The following is a 12,901-nucleotide window of genomic DNA, read 5'->3' as shown; positions in this document are numbered from 1 at the left end:
TTATATTCTGTGTCACCACAGTGGGGAGTCCTACCATTTGTTTGATCACAACTGCAACACCTTTAGCAATGAAGTCGCTCAGTTTCTAACGGGGAGGAAGATTCCCTCATATATCACCGAGCTGCCTTCTGAAGTCCTGTCTACGTGAGTATATATGTTGTCTGTGGGGTTTTTTGTTTGCTTTTTAGCAATTTATTAACATGATAACTTGATATTTACAGAGTGGCCATTGACAACCTGATAGACTAATGAGCATTTTAACATATATTTCAAATAGCCAGTATTTTCCCCGGTAACTCTGTGTGAGCTGAACCACTACTTCATATGGCTTTATTGTGAAAACATGAGCAAAACGCCCATTTGTTGGGTGAGATGGTCTCAGAACTAAAAGGCAGGTAGTTATCTATCTGTGTATTGTGCCGATCTCTGCCGGTACAAGGCAGTCACTGACCATTCCTGAATTTGATTCAGCAGCTTCCGCTGACATCACGTTGACAGCAGAGTCTTCTCCTCCACTCAGCTCTGTTGACGGGGAGTGACTGCTGACGTCATGAAGATGGAAAGCTAACTCACTGCTGCCTATCAGTCTGACATCAGCCGTCACACCCTGTCGTCATCAGCCCTTAAGAAGAGCAGCTCTGTTGAAGTAGAGCAGCTGAATCGCCGTCAGGAACAGTGAATAACCACCGTGCCGACACTGGGTAGAGCAGGCAGGTAGTTAGCAACTATATACACACACACACACACACACACACACACACGTTGCTCAAAAAAGTAAAGGGAACACTTAAACAGAATATCACTCCAGGTAAATCAAACTTCTGTGAAATCAAACTATCCACTTAGGAAGCAACACTGTTTAACAATCAATTTCACATGCTGTTGTGGTAAATGGAATAGAAAACAGATGGAAATGATTGGCAATTATCAAGACACACTCAATAAAGGAGTGGTCCTGCAGGTGGGGACCACAGACCACATCTCAGTACCAATGCTTTCCGGCTGATGTTTTGGTCACTTTTGACTGTTGGTTGTGCTTTCACACTCGTGGTAGCATGAGACGGACTCTACAGCCCACACAAGTGGCTCAGGTAGTGCAGCTCATCCAGGATGGCACATCAATGCGAGCTGTGGCAAGAAGGTTTGCTGTGTCTGTCAGCGTAGTGTCCACAGTAAGTAAAAAACCTAGAACTCAACTTAAATGTATTTGCTGTAATATTTATTGTAGTATACACAAAACGTTTCGGTCCGTAGCGACCTTCATCAGTTACGTATAACTAATGTGCAGAAGGTAGATATACATCTGTTATTCTGTAGGTATTTAGCCTTGGAGAAACTCGTTAATCAGCAAGTAATAGCTGTAGATACTAGATACAGAATAGTAGTTCCTTGAGCAGTCGTGCTTCCAGATGCGGAGTCCACCGCTAGTCCACTACTATTTATGTAGTATCTACAGCTATTACTTGCTGATTAACGAGTTTCTTCAAGGCTAAATACATTTAAGTTGAGTGCTAGGTTTTTTACTTACTGTCTGTATGGTTTGGGAACCTAACCTTTGCACCCCCTGCTAGTTATGCTCACGCTATCTTTTTCTACAGTGTAGTGTCCACAGGCTGGAGGCGCTACCAGGAGACAGGCGAGTACACCAGGAGATATGGAGGGGGCCGTAGGAGGGCAACAACCTCCTTTGTGCAAGGAGGAACATGAGGAGCACTGCCAGAGCCCTGCAAAATGACCTCCAGCAGGCCACAAATGTGCATGTGTCTGCACAAAGAGTTAGAAACCGACTCCATGAGGATGGTCTGCGCGCCCGACGTCCACAGATTTGGGTTGTGCTCACAGCCCAACACCGTGCAGGATGCTTGGCATTTGCCACAGAACACCAGGATTGACAAATTCGCCACTGGCGCACTGTGCTCTTCATAGATGAAAGCAGGTTCACACTGAGCACATGTGAGGTCAGTAATGATGTGGGGTGGCATTCCTTTGGAGGGCCGTACAGCCCTCCATGTGCTTGCCAGAGGTAGCCGGACTGCCATTAGGTACCAAGATGAGATCCTCAGACCCTTTGTGAGACCATATGCTGGTGCGGTTGGCCCTGGGTTCCTCCTAATGCAGGACAATGCCAGATCTCATGTGGCTGGAGTGTGTCAGCAGTTCCTGCAAGATTAAGGCATTGAAGCTATGTACTGGCGCACCCATTCCTCAGACCAGAATCCTATTGAGCACATCTGGGACATCTGTTATGACCTGGTGGTCAGGACAATAATGGACCTGGTGGTTAAGAGCACACGGAATGACCTGATAGTTACTGATAATAAAGGACGAGCTCTGGGACGTGGGAACTCTGCTGACCGCAATCCCTAATCCTATCAAACACACTAGAAATAGCCGTGGATTGCGCCTAACGCTCCCTATGCAACTCGGCACAGCCTAAGGAACTAGCTAGCCCTGAAGATAGAAAAATAAAGCCTACCTTGCCTCAGAGACATTCCCCAAAGGAAAAGGCAGCCCCCCCACATATGACTGTGAGTAAAGATGAAAATACAAACACAGAGATGAAATAGATTTAGCAAAGTGAGGCCCGACTTACTGAACAGACCGAGGATAGGAAAGGTTACTTTGCGGTCAGCACAAAAACCTACAAAAAGACCACGCAGAGGGTGCAAAAAGACCCTCCGCACCGACTCACGGTGCGGAGGCGCTCCCTCTGCGTCCCAGAGCTTCCAGCAAGCAAGACAACAATAAAAATAGCAAGCTGGACAGAAAAATAGCAAACCAAAGAAATGCAAGCTGGAACTTAGCTTCTGCTGGGAAGACAGGTCACAAGAACGATCCAGGAGTGAACTAGACCAATACTGGAACATTGACAGGTGGCATGGAGCAAAGATCTAAGTGGAGTTAAATAGAGCAGCCAGCTAACGAATTAACCTCGTCACCTGTGGAAGGAAACTCAGAAACACCCACCAGAGGAAGTCCATGGACAACCAGCCGAAGTACCATTCATGACCACAGGAGGGAGCCCGACAACAGAATTCACAACAGACATTATGTCCCTCACCATCCACCAACGTCACATTGCACCACAGACTGTCCAGGAGTTGGCGGATGCTTTAGTCCAGGTCTGGGAGGAGATCCCTCAGGAGACCATCCGCCGCCTCATCAGGAGAATGCCCAGGCGTTGGCACGTGGAGGCCGCACACACTACTGAGCATCATTTCCTTGTCTTGAAGCATTTCCACTGAAGTTGGATCAGCCAGTAATTTGATTTTCCACTTTGATTTTGAGTATCATTTAAATTCCAGACCTCCATGGGATATTCATTTTGATTTACATTGATCATTTTTATGTTTTATTGCTCTCAACACATTCCACTATGTAATGAATTAAGAGTTACAACAGAAATATTTCATGAACTGATTTCTAGGATGTGGGATTTCAGTGTTCCCTTTATTTTTTTTGAGCAGTGTATACCGTGCCTTGCTAAAGTATTCGCCTCCCTGGAACTTTGCATTCTTTTCCCACATATCATGCTTCAAACATAAAGATACCAAATGTACATTTTTGGTGAAGAATCAACAACAAGTGGAATACAATTGTGAAGTTGAACTAAATTTATTGGCTATTTTAACCCCTTCGCGCCACTCGCTGTACTAGTACTGCGCTGCCGGCACTGCATTTGTGCCAGCAGCAGTACAAGTACGGCGCACCGATCACCGCGGTCTCGCGCTGAGTGCCGCGGTGATCGGGTGCGGGTGTCAGCTGTATATGACAGCTGACACCTCGCAGCAATGCCCACGATCGGCGCTATCGCCGATCGCGGGCATTTAACCCCTCTGATGCCGCTGTCAGTAGTGACAGCGGCATAGAGGGGGATCGCGCAGGGACGGGGGCTCCCTGCGCTCTCCCACCGGAGCAACGCAATGAGATCGCGTTGCTCCAGTGACCTGGAAGGAGTCCCCGGATCCAAGATGGCCGCCGGACTCCTTCCGGGTCATGAAATGACCTGGCTAGCCGGCGCCTGCTGAGAGCAGGCGCTGGAAAGCCGGCTAAGCTGCCTGTCAGATCGTTGATCTGACAGTGTGCTATGCACACTGTCAGATCAACGATCTGATCTAATACAGAGATATCCCACCCTGGGACAATGTTAGAAAGTTAAAAAAAATAAAAAAAATAGAATGTGTAAAAAAAAAAAAAAAATCCCCAAATAAAAAAAAACAAAACATTTCCCAATAAATCCATTTATTTATGTAAATAAAAAAAAAAACAATAAATGTACACATATTTGGTATCGCCGTGTCCGTAAAGACCCGCTCTATAAAACTATCCCACTAGTTAATCCCTTCAGTGAACACCGCAAAAAAAATAAATAAAAAAACCAGGCAAAAAACATTGCTTTATTATCATACAGGCGAACAAAAAAAAAAAAAAAACACGCGATCAAAACGACGGATATAAATAACCATGGTACCGCTGAAAACGTCATCTTGTCCCGCAAAAAAAAAGCCGCCATACAGCATCATCAGCAGAAAAATAAAAAAGTTATAGCTCTCAGAATAATGCGATGCAAAAACAATTATTTTTTTATATAAAATAGTTTTTATTGTGTAAAAGCGCCAAAACATAAAAAAAATTACATAAATGAGGTGTCGCTGTAATCGTACTGACCTGAAGAATAAAACTGCTTTATCCATTTTACCAATCGTGGAACGGTATAAACGCCCCCCCTAAAAGAAATTCAGGAATTGCTGGTTTTTGTTCATTCCGCCTCCCAAAAATCGGAATAAAAAGCGATCAAAAAATGTCATCTGCCCGAAAATGTTACCAATAAAAACGTCAACTCGTCCCGCAAAAAACAAGATCTCACATGACTGTGGACCAAAATATGGATAAATTATAGCTCTCAAAATGTGGTGATGCAAAAACTATTTTTTGCATTAAAAAGCGTCTTTTAGTGTGTGACAGCTGCCAATCATAAAAATCCGCCAAAAAAAACGCTATAAAAGTACATCAAACCCCCCCTTCATCACCCCCTTAGTTAGGGAAAAATAATTAAATGTAAAAAAATGTATTTCCATTTTCCCATTAGGGTTAGGGCTAGGGCTAGAGTTAGGGCTAGGGTTGGGGTTAGGGTTTCAGTTATAATTGGGGGTTTCCACTGTTTAGGCACATCAGGGGCTCTCCAAACGCAACATGGCGTCCGATCTCAATTCCAGCCAATTCTGCTTTGAAAAACTAAAACAGTGCTACTTCCCTTCCGCGTTCTCCTGTGTGCCCAAACAGTGGTTCCCCCCAACATATGGGATATCAGCGTTCTCAGGACAAGTTGGACAACAACTTTTGGGGTCCAATTTGTCCTGTTACCCTTGGGAAAATAAAAACATAGGGGATAAAATATCATTTTCGTGGAAAAAAAATATTTTTTATTTTCACGGCTCTGCGTTATAAACTGTAGTGAAACACTTGTTGGTTCAAAGCTTTCACAACACATCTAGATAAGTTCCTTGGGGGGTCTAGTTTCCAATATGGGGTCACTTGTGTGGGGTTTCTACTGTTTAGGTACATCAGGGGCTCTGCAAATGCAACGTGACGCCTGCAGACCAATCCATCTAAGTCTGCATTTCAAACGGTGCTCCTTCCCTTCCGAGCTCTGCCATGCACTCAAACGGTGGTTCCCCCCCACATGTGGGGTATCAGCGTACTCAGGACAAATTGGACAATAACATTTGTGGTCCAATTTCTCCTGTTACCCTTGGGGAAAAAAAAATTGCGGGCTAAAACATCATTTTGTGGAAAGAAAAAATGTTTTTTTTAATTTTCACAATGCTACATTCTAAACTTTAGTGAAACAATTGGGGGTTAAAAGTGCTCACCACACATCTAGATAAGTTCCTTAGGGGGTCTACTTTCCAAAATGGGGTCACTTGTGGGGGGTTTCCACTGTTAAGGCACGTCAGGGGCTCTCCAAATGCGACATGGCGTCCGATCTCAATTCCAGCCAATTTTGCATTGAAAAGTCAAATGGCACTCCTTCCCTTCCGAGCTCTGCCATGCGCTCAAACAGTGGTTTATCCCCATATATGAAGTATCGGCGTACTCAGGACAAATTGCACAACAACTTTTGGGGTCCAATTTATCCTGTTACCCTTGGGAAAATAAAAAATTTGGGGCAAAAAGATCATTTTTTGTGAAAATTAATATAAAATTTTTTTTACGGCTCTACATTATAAACTTCTGTGAAGCACTTGGAGGTTCAAAGTGCTCACCACACATCTAGATTAGTTCCTTAGGGGGTCTACTTTCCAAAATGGTGTCACTTGTGGGGGGTTTCCACTGTTTAGGCACATCAGGGGCTCTCCAATCGTGACATGGGCTCCGATCTCAATTCCAGCAAATCTTGCATTGAAAAGTCAAATGGCGCTCCTTCCCTTCCGAGCTCTGCCATGTGCCCAAACAGTGGTTTACCCCCACATATGGGGTATCGGCGTACTCAGGACAAATTGTACAACGACTTTTGTGGTCCAATTTCTCCTGTTACCCTTGGTAAAATGAAACAAATTGGACCTGAAGTAAAAATTTTGTGAAAAAAAAGTTAAATGTTCAATTTTTTTAAACATTCAAAAAATTCCTGTGAAGCACCTGTGAAGGGTTAATAAACTTTTTGAATGTGGTTTTGAGTACCTTGAGGGGTGCAGTTTTTAGAATGGTGTCACTTTTGGGCATTTTCTGTCATATAGACCCCTCAAAGTCACTTCAAGTGTGAGGTGGTCCGTAAAAAAATGGTTTTGCAAATTTTGTTGCAAAAATGAGAAATCGCTGGTCAACTTTTAACCCTTATAACGTCCTAACAAAAAAAAATTATGTTTCCAAAATTGTGCTGATGTAAAGCAGACATGTGGGAAATGTTATTTATTAACTATATTATGTGATATAACTCTCTAATTTAAGGGCATAAAAACTAAGTTTGAAAATTGCTAAATTTTCATAATTTCCAACAAATTTTTGTTTTTTTCACAAATAAATGCAAGTCATATCGAAGAAGTTTTACCACTATCATGAAGTACAATATGTCACGAGAAAACAATGTCAGAATCACCAGGATCCGTTGAAGCGTTTCAGAGTTATGACCTCATAAAGTGACAGTGGTCAGAATTGTAAAAATTGGCCCTGTCACTTAGGTGAAAACAGGCTTTGGGGTGAAGGGGTTAAATTTTTGTGAAAATTCTAAAGCTGAAAAGTGGGGCGTGCAATATTATTCGGCCCCTTTAACTTAATACTTTAAAATATATATTAAATTTTTTTATTTTCGGGTACGTTTTGCAGATCATAATTACTTGTTCTGTTTTGTCTTTAAAGGGACATTTCGTAGGCTCCCCGCAGCTTCAGACCTCCACTTTAGCTTGGAAGGAAAACCTTTATTATGAAATTAATCACTGATTTTATTTATTTATTTTTTCCCTTCCAGACCTTTCGGACAAGCCCTCCGTCCTCTCTTGGATTCTGTTCAAATTCAACCACCTGGGGGGAACAGCTTTAACAGGCACAATGGACCAAGCTAACCAGAATACGCAGCTCTCCAACATGGGCAATGACCTGCTTTTTAACTTAATGTACTTTTAATTATTTAATTCTGACCCTAATTTTTCTTTGTTTTATTAGATTCACCCTTTGCAGTAGGACATTAGAATATATTCTGAATGTTCTTCGTTGTTTAAGTGGCATCATTAACCCAACATTATATGGAAACAGAACTACGTGTATGGGGCAGAACCCGGTCAGGCCATGTCCACTAATGCGGGTTCTCAAAAGTTCAGTGATGCATACAGCGCTAGTTTTCCCACTAAAATGACTGACACCTTGGCAGAATGTGACAAACCCTATTTTATGTCAATGTGGTTCATTGGGCGCCGCCGGGGTCTATTGGTCTAGATGTTCATTGTGGTGTCCTACAGAACCTTAGAGGTAAAATAGACTGCCTACAAAGTCCTTGGTTTTGCCACCTTTTATATTCCCCTCAATTTTATTTTTCCTATAAAACTTACTAGATGAAGGATCAGAGCTTGTTGAGTTTGTACGCGAGGTTGATATTCTTGAGTGAGTAAGAAGGGGAGAATGTGTTTTTTTACAGCATTGCACCGGGAGAATGGTTGTTCCCACAGATGCTATAGGATGTAAGCTTTCATTCGGGATCCTAGGCCATACAGTATACTAGTTCAGGTTATGTCACACGGCCATAAACCGGAGCCTGGGGCCGATGTGCACACAAACAATCCATGGCGTTCAGTGTTTTCCGAGCTGCGAGGGCAATTTTTCATCTTGAACGTTGAGTATTTGAACTTTGCTCCTTCATTGTTCAGTAAAGACAGGATGATGAAGTGCAGTAAAATCGTCCTTCAGTGTTTTTTTTCCACATTTACAGAGCAGTTGTTTTTCTGAAAGTTAATTTTTAATGTAAGTTATCTCTCATTTTATTATTCACATTTATTGGCATTTTGTTACTACACGACCTCCATGCTACACTCCCTCATACTGGCACATAGTACACCACTATGTATCACGTGTGTTGTGTTGGTCATCTTGATGGTGCGGATGTTTAGTTTGTTGTCAGACAATTTTCTAAGTAGTAAAGAAGCCAGAAAGTTTGACAACTTGACACCCGTTTTTCCTATAATTTTAAAAGGAGCCCATCGCACCCAAAATTCATTTTAAATACGGTAGGTTATACGGTGTTATAGGGGATTTGTCCCATATAGCAACCATACTAGCACTGTACTTGTTACTGAGCCTAAGAAAAAAAAAAAAAAACCTTAAGTCATATGCAGATGAGGAGGGTTCAGTGCACCCCTGGTGTGGCCAAGAGTTTGGTGTAGGGTTATATCTCCTCATTTGCATATTCGGTCGTTCCCCCACTCCTGTTTGCTTCCCAGAGTGAGCATTGCCCGTGTGTGTGTGTGTGTGCTGCCAAGCGCATTCTCCTCCTGTCTCCTTTCTTCTGGTGTCGTACACTAATACACCTGGAAGTGTAGCATCAGAAGAAAGGATTTGGAGGACAACGCACCCGGCCACTACATGCACACACGGCCGCTCACACACACTGGCAGCATTCAACCAGTGCTCGCTGTGGGAAGTGGCCACTGTCAATCAGAAGCAGAGGAAGGGCCCCAATATGTAAACGAGGAGGCGTAACAGTACGCCAAACTCTTGGCCACACCATGGGTGCACCAAAGCCTCCTCATTTACATATGAACGTACTTTCTCAGGATTTGTGCCAGTAGCTAGCACCGTGATAGTGTGATTGTTATAGGGGCTAAGTCCTCTATAGCACTGTATAGCCCACTTATAATGCATTTTGGGGACTGTAATGTAGTCGCCCCAGAAACCTAGTGTCAGATGGAAACTCGTAATCCCTCATATTCTGCATACAAAGGAATTATGCAATTTGGCATAAACGGCCTTCATTACAAAATAAATTCCAGGTCTGAGAATCTTTTATACCGTGACCGTTTCAGTATGCTACATTGTTGTCAGGAAATAAGATCCTGATTGTTCAGATTCCAGGCGAAAAGGCCTAGCTGCTTTGTGGCTAATGTTAAGAAACTGATGTTAGAGAGCAATTTATGCAACCGACTATTGTACCCTGATGGGCCAGTCTTCAGTCCCGTCCGGCAGCCATGGGCTGACTTGTGGCCAATACATATCATTCAGCGTACACGTCCATGACAGATTTGGTCAGACAACTTTCCATCCACAAAGTTTGTCAGCTGAGTTTTGGAAGATTTCCTAATGACAGGTTGGGTTAGTTAGACTAGGAAAATGTATTTCTTCACATCTAGACAGATGTGCCATGTAGGAATCTATGGGAGCTGTGTGACCATCTCTAGTTGGGGTTGAAATAGAAGTTCATTTGTTGTCACCTGCTATGATAGATGAGAAAATACTGACTCTGAAGGTGGAAAATGTACAATTTAAAAATAAAGTTGATGTCAAAGAAGAAGCTGAGCTTATAGGGGTTGTCTCCTTTCAGAAAAGCTTTTCCTATAAGCTCCATTAGTAGTGAAAAAAACAAACTGTACTGTACTCGTAGCATCGGCGCAGACACTGAGCTCCATTATTGGCGTCAGCGCTTTCAAGATGATGCCTGTGCCATAGACATCGGGAGCGTATAGGAAAAGTTTTTCTAAATGGAGACAACCACTTTAACAATGCCATATTCTCATGCTGAAGTTCTTTAAAAATGTATTTGAGATCTGTGCCAAATCCAGCATGGCGTACCAGATGTTCATTGCAGTGATGTGACAGCGTAGCGCCGCTGTGAGAACGGTTACATAGGATCCATCCATCTGAAACCTTGTGTGACTCAGTGAGGCTACGTGCCTACAATCAGGAATTGGCAGCGCTTTGGACGCAGTGTATGTTGGCTGTCATCTCTTGATCGCAGGTAATTCCCCATGTGATCACTGAACCGTGCAGATTTACTGCATTCAATACATTTTTATTGATTAAATTTCTGTTGGGGAGACTGAGCATCTCAGCAAGAGACATTAACGTGCTGCAGTCTGGAAAGACACGCCGCATGTCCGTCTCCGTGGGCGATCTGCAGGTGTTTGTGCACACTTTTCTAGAAATCCCATCCACTATGCTGTAACATTTTGGCTGCCGCGGGTTTGACTGTGTATTTACGAGTAAGCAGCGTCAAACCCGCAGCAATTCCTGATTGTGGGCACGCACCCAGTTATGGCTGTCATGTACGATGTGTGAGCCAACAAAATGCAGAACCGGATTATAGTCCTCTTCCTACTAGTTAATGGGTAACACGAAAAATGAATTGATGCGTGATTTGTTTTCTCCTATTTTCTTTCCTGTGAAGCCTTACTGCCTCTGTGTTGTGATGTAACGTGGATAAATCCATCCTGTGTCCAATGTTTGCTAGGACCATTCCAAATAGTCGTGCTGAGCAGACGGCCAGGTATATGCAATTGTGTGCCTATAGCAAATCCACACCGCTATATAGAAAGCATAGGGGATGCTGTGCAATCGCAATGTATGGCGGCTAAAAAGACACAATGTTGGTATGTAGTCGGCCTATACGGAGAACCTTTCAGGTCCATTTGCAGACCCAAATTGCTCTTCCATGGAGTATACAGTAGGCACAGTCCCCCTGTATCCGTTATATAGAAGGCTAACCCATACAGTAGAATTCTCCTGCTGGCGTTCTAAGTGTGTAATTGTTCACTAGTGTTTATTTCACTACTTGTGCTTCCTGAGGGCTAGGATGGGAAAAAACCTGAGAAGGGAGGTGCCTGCAAGTGTAGTGAGCTAGGTAACGTACTGCAGGGGCTTGGGGCCAGGCTGGTGTGCACGCATGGGATGAGCGCATCGTGGAGGCAGTAGGGTCAATCGACTCCAGGGAGAAAAAGTTGCTGCAAAAGCTCCTGAATATACCAGACTCTTCAGAAGACTGGGAACACCCACTGGACTCCTAACAACTCATTTGCTTGTGGCACGGAAGCGTTTGGTATAGATTATAGAAAATGTAAAGAAGACCTTCAGAATATTACTATTGTAGAACCTTTTTTTTTTCCTGTCATTGTATATGAAATGTTGCAGATTGGGTGGAAAAACTGACTTTTGAAGGTTCCTTTAAGTGTATACATTGCTGTTTTATACTTCTAGATCAAGTGTGATCTTTACCCTATAACACACAACCTTTATTCACGTCATTGAGGTCACACCGCTCCATAGTACATAGCCATAAAGGAGTCTGCGTGGTCGTCCAACCTCCTTGCCATGTGCATGAGGCCTTGAAAAAGAAAAACAGCAATTGTGGTGTCCTGGCTGACGTCTTCAGTAGCTGCTGGAGCTGTGTGTGAGTGGGGACTTCATACCTTCCCATGAACTAACTTTGCACATCTCCTGGAAACGCTCATGAGATCGCAGCCTTAGAAGTAGCTGCTACACTTTTACCCTCCTCCTAAATCGACAAGTTGATATTATTGTGAATTTAAACCTATTTTTTTACGATACTAGATCAGCATACGTGGTAACAGATGTCCCCCTTTCCTATGTACCGACATAAGTAAGGGTTAAATACTCTTCTATACATTTATACCTCTGTCTCATCCTTACAATGTAACAGTGGATGTATTACATCTGGCATGATGTAGTATTACGGTTTATATGTTCTTTGTAATATGCTTTATTTCAGTATCTGTGTGTTATGAACTCATTCCTAATGTATTTTTCCCATGGAAAGATGGGATTTGAATGTATAATAAATGCTTCACTATCACAATATATGTTCCATTCTTTCCCAGATAGATTTTAATAACCTGTATAAGACTTTCAGCCCAGCAGAATGTCAGCTTAAATCTTTAGAGACTGTCCACTACTTTTTGGTGACTACTGAGTAGTAGCCATCCCACCGTGACAAGGTGTAACGAATCGGAATGGTACCCAAGTCTTGTAGTTGACCTCACTATGTGTCAGCAGGTCTTTGCCCACTATGTCAGTTATGGAGGCGGTCTGGATTAACATGCCCATAGTTGACGAAGCTCCGGTTGCAATCCTCTAAAGAGATTGTTCATTGATGAGGCAAGTAGTCCGCTCAATGTATATCTCCTGCCAACTAGTCCTTTACCATAATTGCGCCACTCTAATCCCGACAAGCCTCCTTTACTGCAACACACTTTGCCTTATGTGCTGCCATCTGTGCAGTGACTAGGACAGGACAGTGAGCCCATAATGTATGGTAAATATTCATTAGGAAAGGCAGAGGAGATTTGACGGCAGCTCTTAAGTCCCTTTTAGGACAAGCATTGCATGAGCAAGTGGATGAGAGGAAAAAAGTTGGTTACCACAGTTTAATCCCAACAAACAGGCTCTCCATGAATGTGTTGTGCCT

At 43.1% G+C, this 12,901-nt stretch overlaps 1 protein-coding gene across 1 annotated transcript in view; it reads left to right on the top strand.

The window, feature by feature from the left end:
* The window catches only part of DESI1 (desumoylating isopeptidase 1), a 31,278-nt gene extending 18,986 nt beyond the window's left edge, over positions 1–12,292 (top strand). The window contains exons 5-6 of the mRNA XM_069737037.1: positions 22–144; positions 7,466–12,292. Coding sequence (XP_069593138.1) covers positions 22–144; positions 7,466–7,559 — 217 coding nt within the window. The 3' untranslated portion in view covers positions 7,560–12,292. The remainder of the gene's footprint in view (positions 1–21; positions 145–7,465) is intronic.
* The last annotated feature ends 609 nt before the right edge of the window (positions 12,293–12,901 follow it).

Source organism: Ranitomeya imitator, chromosome 8, assembly GCF_032444005.1.
Source record: "Ranitomeya imitator isolate aRanImi1 chromosome 8, aRanImi1.pri, whole genome shotgun sequence".
In the NCBI taxonomy this organism is placed as follows: domain Eukaryota; kingdom Metazoa; phylum Chordata; class Amphibia; order Anura; family Dendrobatidae; genus Ranitomeya; species Ranitomeya imitator.
The sequence above is the reverse complement of the archived record's forward strand: the minus strand, read 5'-3'. Positions and strand labels throughout refer to the sequence as shown.